We start from the raw sequence: 7,881 nt of genomic DNA on the forward strand, positions 1-7,881 counted from the left end.
AAATTGGATTTTATTACTAAAACAAAAAAACATGGTGCAATCGTGCAAGACCTAAAGCTAATTTAAAGACATTGGAAGACATGAGATTTGTCACTGCTAAAAGGCCAGAAAAAATGATACGCAACCTTTTCGCACGTGGTTACTGGGAATATATGAATCATGGTGGGGCTGCAGCTAATAGATGCCGATCCTACTAAATGAACCACCACAGGTCGATCAGTTGTGGTGAAGAAATCTGCTAATTATAAGTGAAATCTGCGGGCAAAGAATGGCTATATTACTAGAAAGATGGATGATATGGTTCACTTAGTAATCTTGATCTTTCCAGAAGAAGCGTTTTGCTGGACAAGAAGCTGAAAGAGGAGGAGATGAACTGTTTTGTTGTTGTTGTTGTTGTTGCTGCTGCTGATTTTGATCTGTGGAAGGAAGATTTGAGGGGAAAAGAAGATTCTTTTCGGTGTCTAAATCATCCCACACTGGGCTACCAGGTCCCCAGCCTGCTGGAATCGCATTCAACCACGCCTCTGCCATGGCTCCCCATTCCATTTCCTGGGAACCCGATACGCAATCCCCAACTCCCGAACCCTCCGTCGTCATCCCCGAATCGGTGTCGACGTTTTCTTCTTCAGGCTCTGCTGCCTGTTCTTGTAACGTTTCCGTTTCTGGAGGCTGCGGCTTCTGATCCTCCTGTTGTTGTAGTGGGAGATTCTGGTCCTTATTGAGGAAAAGCTCGGGGAAATTGAGCTTTGCATTCTCTCCTCTCAACTTGAACGCTTCGCGATCGTAGGCTAAGGCGGCATCTTCGGCCGTGTCGAACGTGCCGAGCCAAAGACGAGTCCTGTTTTTGGGAAGTCGGATTTCGGCTACCCATTTACCCCAATGCCTCTGTCTCACTCCCCGGTAAAGCTTGGTAGCACTTATCGGTTGCACCGGCGGCCTAAACAATTGTCTCCCTGTCCCATCCTGCTGCCCCAATCTGCTCATCATCATCAGCCTCCCTCTCGGACTCAAATTCAACACATTGCTCCAGTACTGAACCAGTTGCTGCTGCTGCTGCTGCTGATGTTGCTGAGGCCATAGAGACGATTCTCCCGAGAAAATCGGGTGGTAAACGACACCGTGTTGCGGATTTTGAGGCGACGGTCGGAATGACGGCACGAGAGTTGGATTGTTTCCATAACGTTGAGATGCATCAAAATGAAAAGGTAAAGCCAGACTCGAAGATGGCAAAGGAGCATCCGATGAAGAAGACGGATGAGCTAAAGAAGGAGAGAATTGAAAAGGGGTTTCTCGTTCAGGGCTACGGATCTTCTTGAGAGGCCTTTTCGACATGGCAGCTTCGTCAAAGACTGGCTTCCATTGACGCCTCTGTGTCTCGTCTCCACTATTATTTGAAGCATCCATTGATACCGATAAGCAGCACCTTTTCTCTATATAAATGAGACTTCGATGACTTTCAGATGGGAAGATCAAGCAAATAAAATGTATAAATCGAATGCAGTAACAGAAACGGAGACGGCGAGTTGATTTCGTTTCTATGGAGCTAAAATTGATACGTTTTGCAGCGAGAAGCGATGAGTTTCAAAGAGAACCGCAGGGTAATGTTTTTCTTCACTTTTCGCAGAGAAGTGAAGAATTTATACAAGTCTCAGAGTTCTTGTTTGGTATTGGAGGACCCACACGACGTTGAATTTCTTTTTTTTTTATCTTAATCAAATCATATTTATAAAAAAAATTTAAAAAAAAAGAGTACCGTTGAGTATATTTAATAATATTTATATAATTTTGATACAAATCAAATGCATATTAAATATTTAAATACATCAAATCTCATAATTTCATATACATTATATTAACAATATAAATTCATCAAGTAGTCTCAATATTATTTTAATTTTAATTATATTTATAATTAAAAGATTTATGAATTAAAAAACTATTATAGGATATATGAAAAAATATTAAAATAGGAATTCCATTAACAATTTTATATTGTCTTATTCAGTTGTGGCAAAATATCTAAGAGAAAACGTAGAAAAATGGATTATAAGTGTTGGGGTATGTCAAGGTGGAGGCGTCTCATGGTCTGGGTTGGGGACAAAGTCAAAGGGCAAAAACGTGGTCTGCAAAAAGTCGGTGGAATCAGCACGTGTCGGTGGTTCAACCAATCACTTGCTCCCACATCATCATTAAAATTTTATCAACGACAGGAACAGCTAAAGTTAGTAGTATAAGGGAATGCTCTAAAACAAAAATATCTTCGCTTTAAGGCCAAGGTTCTATTCCCCACGCGAACATACTCATTGGCTGCCCTCCCACGCAATCTCATTTTCTCTCTCTATATATATTTATATATAATAAAAGTCTATAGGATCGGATGAGGTAGTAAGTAATTTGATAATTGTTAAGTAAAGTTTCGGGTTAAAATCTTTGTGTATATAAAAAATATTAATTAAGAGGCTCGTTCATCGAAGTCAGACATACGATACGAATCGATCCGAATTAGTTAACATGAAATCTTAGAACTAAGATGACAAAAAAAAACTATGTATCATTCAATTTCAATTTTGTATATGAAGATTGAATTTTAATCTATTTAATATTTTTTTACTAAATTAATTGATTATTAATTATTTTAATATAATATTTGATTAGGGATGGATCTAGGTGAGGCGGGTGGGGGGCAGCCGCCCTCTACAAATATAAAATTATCATATATTTTAGATTTTTTTCTATGTATTTATATTGAAAATATGTTTTCACCCACGTAAAATTTTATAACTTCAAGTTCGTCCCCTGAAATTTTATAATTTCATATTCGCCTCCCACTAATTTAAAATCCAGCATCCGCCCTTATATTTTACCATTTAAGCTCATGAACGGAAGAGATATAGATAGATTTATTTAATTTTTTAAAAATTTATATAAAAATATCGATTAAATATTATTTAATGATGATATATGAATAATATATTAACTAAAAGTGTTGATTAAAGTTTTTTGTTAGAATTCTTTAACATTATTAAAAAATATAACTTATTTCATTAATAATAATAGTTGTTTTTAAATACCTGAGATGATTATAAAATATTATTATTTGTTTAAATTTATTTTGATTATTCGATAATATAATATATATATATATATATATATATATATATATATATATATATATAATTGTACTTGTTTGATACGAAATTTTTAAAGAGAACAACATTATCTTTTTATACCAATACCGTTTAATGAATTTTTAAATAACTGCGTTTAGTGTATAACGTGATTCTAAACCTTGTCCTCCTACATTCTAGGTTGGCACACAACAACCAAGTCAAGCATGCTGTTGTAATAATAATAATAATAATAATAATAATAATAATAATAATAATAAAGATCTAATTTGATTAAATTAAATTTTTGTAATTTAAATTAAAAATGAACAAAATTTAAATATAAATTAGCTACAAAAATATCACTCAACGAGAGTGGGTGCAAAACTGCAAATGGAAACTCTAGAAGAAGTTTCAAAAACCGAAGAGTTCGGTATGGTGATGGAAATGGAAAGAAGTTTCCATTAAACGTGGCGATCATGTGAGAAAGACACGTGTGATCAATCATGGGTTTGTGACAAAAAAGGATTAAAAATATCTCGAAGACCAAACACAAGCAGTATGTTTTTGTCTTTGACCTCAAAACGAAGCGCTTTCAAACCCTATATATAGGGACAACATGCATGGATTTTACATGGATTTTAAGGCTCTTTCGACTGGGAGACACCAAGAACTGGTCACGAAATGGGAGCATCCATAAGTGCACACGTGTCGTAGAATTGTAATAGGGCTCTGAATAATTCTAACCTCAGCCACCTTTGTTTCACCATATACACACACCTACTTTGAAATCAAACAAAACTAAGTAGGTGGATTCCATAGGGTTCATGTGTAGAGGTGTTCATTCGGTTAATTCGGTGATCGAATCGATCGAATTACTATTTTCGAATTAACCGAACTTTTTTTTTTAACCGTTAACTGAATCGAACTTTTTTTCAAAAATATTAACCGAATCGAATAAATTTCGATTAATTCGGTTAATTTTCGAATTAACCGAAATTTTTTAGAATTTAATATTTTTTAATTAAAAAAACAATTTACAATTAATTTAAATAATATCTAATTATAAATAATATCTAATTAATTTGATTCAAACATTTTGCATTTAGTTTTGATATTATTTTAATTAATTAATATTGATTTGGGTTTTAAATGATTGGGCCTCTTAATATAATTATATTTAAAGGTTAATTCGGTTAATTCGATTAATTAACCGATTTCGAACCGAATTAACCATTAACCGAATTCTAAAAAAATTCTTAATCGTTCTCTGACCGAATTAATTCGGTGACCGACCAATTAACCGAACTAATTCGATTCGGTCGGTTAATTCGGTTAAAATCGAATTTTGAACACCCCTATACACGTGTGTTCACACTTACATATCGAGATGGATCGAGGAATGTTAAAGACGATTTTATCCTTAAAAATTTTAAACTTTTATATAATACAAATATTTGTTTTTGATAATGAAATATTATATTCTTTAAAGTTTCATAATATTAGACTCCAAAATTATAGGGTAAATTACAAAATTGGCAAATGAACTTTATTCTATTTCTTATTTTACACACTATATTTTAAGTCTTTTCAATTTCCTCAGTGAACTTAATGCATTAGATTTTTTTTGTCACTCGACCGTTAAATAGTTAACGACGTTAAAATGAGCTGTTATATAGATGCAAAACAATGTCGTTTTAGTAAAGATTTTGTTTTTTTTAAAACGACATCGTTTTTAACTATTTACGATGGAGTGACTATATTAGGAGAAAGAGTAAAGTTAAGCGATAAAAAACCTAATATATTAAATTCAGTTAGAAAATTGAAATCTTTTAAAGTTTAATGAGCAAAATAAGAGAAAGAATATGAAAATTTTCATTTACCCAAAATTTTAATACAACTTTTAAAAAATTTACACTTAAAATCCAAAGTTTATTTTGTACTTGTATAGTATTATTAAAATTTTGACACGGTCAAATGAAATTTCATTTTCGTTCTCATTCAAGTTTCAACTTCCATGTCATGTCAATATGTTAGTCACGTGGGTTGTAGGTGAAATGTTAACTTGTTATAATTTCCAACATTTTTAAGTGCCAAAACAATTTAAATATGAAAGAGCTAAAAGTATATATTAAGATAAAAATGAATGTACAAACGGGTTGATTTAAGTGGTAAAGAACTTAATATCGCTTAATTAAGGTGTCAGGTTTGAGTTGTGTATGCAGAAAATCCTCGCTGAGAGACTCACCTATTAAAATCAGATGTGCGACGCGGGTCGATCTAGATTAATCAAGGTGAAATCTTGAAACGGGAGGGCAACAAAAAAATAAATAAATAATAAAAAATAATGTAATTTAAGAAACAAATCATTAATTAAATTTTTTTTTTCTCTTTCTCTCTAGAGAAGTCATAATAATGTAAATATCTTAGGAGTTACTTAACAACATTTATAAACAAATTGTATTTTTTTTTTCATTTTAGATTAGATTAATTTGTTGGGAAATGGAAGTGGGTGGCATGCTGCAATTGGCCCAATCCTCTTTGCGTCAACTGAGTTATGTTAGGGATAGCCACGGACCAAATCGGATGGGTGAATTTGCAGCCGCAATAATCAAAATTTAAAAATTAGCCAATTTGATAAATAATTTTAAAGGTGCTGCAAAAAAATATTTTAAAAATATATATAATTTAAAATTTAATTATTTAAAATTACTATTAAAAATATTTTTTAAAAAGATAAAATATTTAAAATGATGTTATAAATTAAAAATATAATATTTGAAGATAAAAGTATAATTTCAGCCAAAAGTGATTTTCCACGGCATAAAACTAAAGTTTAAGCTTATGAGGTTACGTTAAAATTCTAAAAGATTCAATGTATAATTGTAAATTAGTTGAAAATTTAAAAATAAATTATTTAAAATAAAATGTAAGTTAACCAGTGACCACCTAACTATTATCCATTTTTATTTTGACCATCATTTTTAAAATTTTGTCAATTAGATTACTTAAGTATTATTTAAATGCATTCAATAAAACCACTTGCAGTTAATATTTAATGAAAAAACTGATGTGGCACATTTAATACAATTACTTATATATTCTATCAATTTGGTCATAACTTTAATAAACTAAAATAAATTTAACCCTCAAATATGCCAAAGTAGTTAATTGGAGAGGAATCCAATTTAATGCCAACCATTACAACTTTTCTTTTCTTTTTATTGGCTTTTATTATTTCTAATAATAAAGTAAATAAACATGTCAATATTTTGTGATGAGATCTGCCAACATTACATTGATACATGCAAGGCAATTAATGTCACAAATTCATGTGTTTAAATTATATCTTTCAATGATTTTAGGAGTTTAAATTAGATGTTTTATTTTATTTTATAATTACTTTTAGACCGTTTGTTTAAAATATTTAATTTTTATTACTCAACTATCCAAGTATTATAACTTTAATTTTACCTAATTCATCGCATTATATGTAAAATTTAATTGTTTTGGATTAATTTTTAAGAGTTTAAATTTTAATTTTGCTTAATATATGTGTATTTTTGAAATCAAAGTGTTTGATATTTAATTTTTTTAAATTTCTCAAAAAATGAAATCAATTTTTTTTAAGTTTTTTTCCTTGTTTGTTTTTCAACAAATTGAAAGAATAAGATGAATAAAGACTACTTTGACACCGTTTGATTTGAGGGTTAAGTTTATTTTAATTTATTAAAATTAAGACCAAATTGATAGAATATATAAATAACATGGACCAAATGTGTAATAATATCAAATATTTTAACTGGCACATCAGTTTTTCATTAAATATTAACGGCAATTAGCTTAATTGAATGCATTTAAATAGCTGAGTGACCTGATTGACAAAATTTTAAAAATGGTGGTCAAAATAAAAAAGGGACAATATTTAGGTGTTCATTAATATAGTTTACCTTTTATTTTAAATCATTTACATTTAAATTTTCAACTAATTTATAATTATACTTCGAACCTTTTAGAATTTTAAATTTTTATAAATTAATTTAATGGTGCTCATCGTTAATTATGTTCATCGGTACTCGTTGAGCGTTGTAGATTTTTTTATTTTATTTTATTTTATAAATAATTTATTATTTAAATATGTTAAAAATCTACGATACTGTTAAATTTTTTATAGAAATATTATTTAACTATTCATATAATAGATATACATATACATTTATTCAATATTTTAATCTGTATATTTTAATTAGTAAATATATTTTTAATACAATATTAATAATTAAACGTTACACTGTACTTCTAGAAAGGCTATAAATTAATTATAATGGTAGGTTAGAGCTCGATTTATAGGGTAATGGACTATAATAGACTTGTGTTAAATTCTGCATAAAAAATAACTATAAGATCAGATCGATGGGATCGAGACAGAAATAAGTATTAATTATATTAAGAGCTATAATTGTAATTTGCTCAATGGATCTTAAACTATTGCTTTCCAAATTTTATGTTTCATATGTTGTTATCAAATGATTGACAGTATAATTATTATCAAATGATTGAATGTATCGTTATTATTAAATTCATCATTTAAAGTTTTAAAATTTTAATATTTAATATAAAATTATGTGTTCGTGTTGACATAAAAAAATATAAAACACCCGAACCGATTGCTACGATGACGGCAAATCATCAGGGAACTTCGTGGCAGATAGAGGAGATAAACAATAATACATGCATCTTTCCTATGATAATGTATCAAAATTCCTTCTAACAA

At 29.7% G+C, this 7,881-nt stretch overlaps 1 protein-coding gene across 1 annotated transcript; it reads right to left on the bottom strand.

Moving 5' to 3' along the window:
- LOC120199696 (ethylene-responsive transcription factor ERF054-like) lies at positions 1-1,525 on the bottom strand. Its single transcript, XM_039200715.1, has one exon. The coding sequence runs from the start codon at positions 1,402-1,404 to the stop codon at positions 307-309; it is 1,098 nt and encodes a 365-aa protein (XP_039056646.1). The 5' UTR covers positions 1,405-1,525; the 3' UTR covers positions 1-306.
- Positions 1,526-7,881: the final 6,356 nt, after the last annotated feature.

This window comes from Hibiscus syriacus, unplaced genomic scaffold (assembly GCF_006381635.1).
Source record: "Hibiscus syriacus cultivar Baekdansim isolate YM2019G1 unplaced genomic scaffold, ASM638163v2 tig00005465_pilon, whole genome shotgun sequence".
NCBI classification, from domain to species: domain Eukaryota; kingdom Viridiplantae; phylum Streptophyta; class Magnoliopsida; order Malvales; family Malvaceae; genus Hibiscus; species Hibiscus syriacus.

Excerpts from the sequence above, each read along its gene's own strand:
- LOC120199696 (XM_039200715.1), bottom strand. The coding sequence starts at position 1,404 with ATGGATGCTTCAAATAATAGTGGAGACGAGACACAGAGGCGTCAATGG.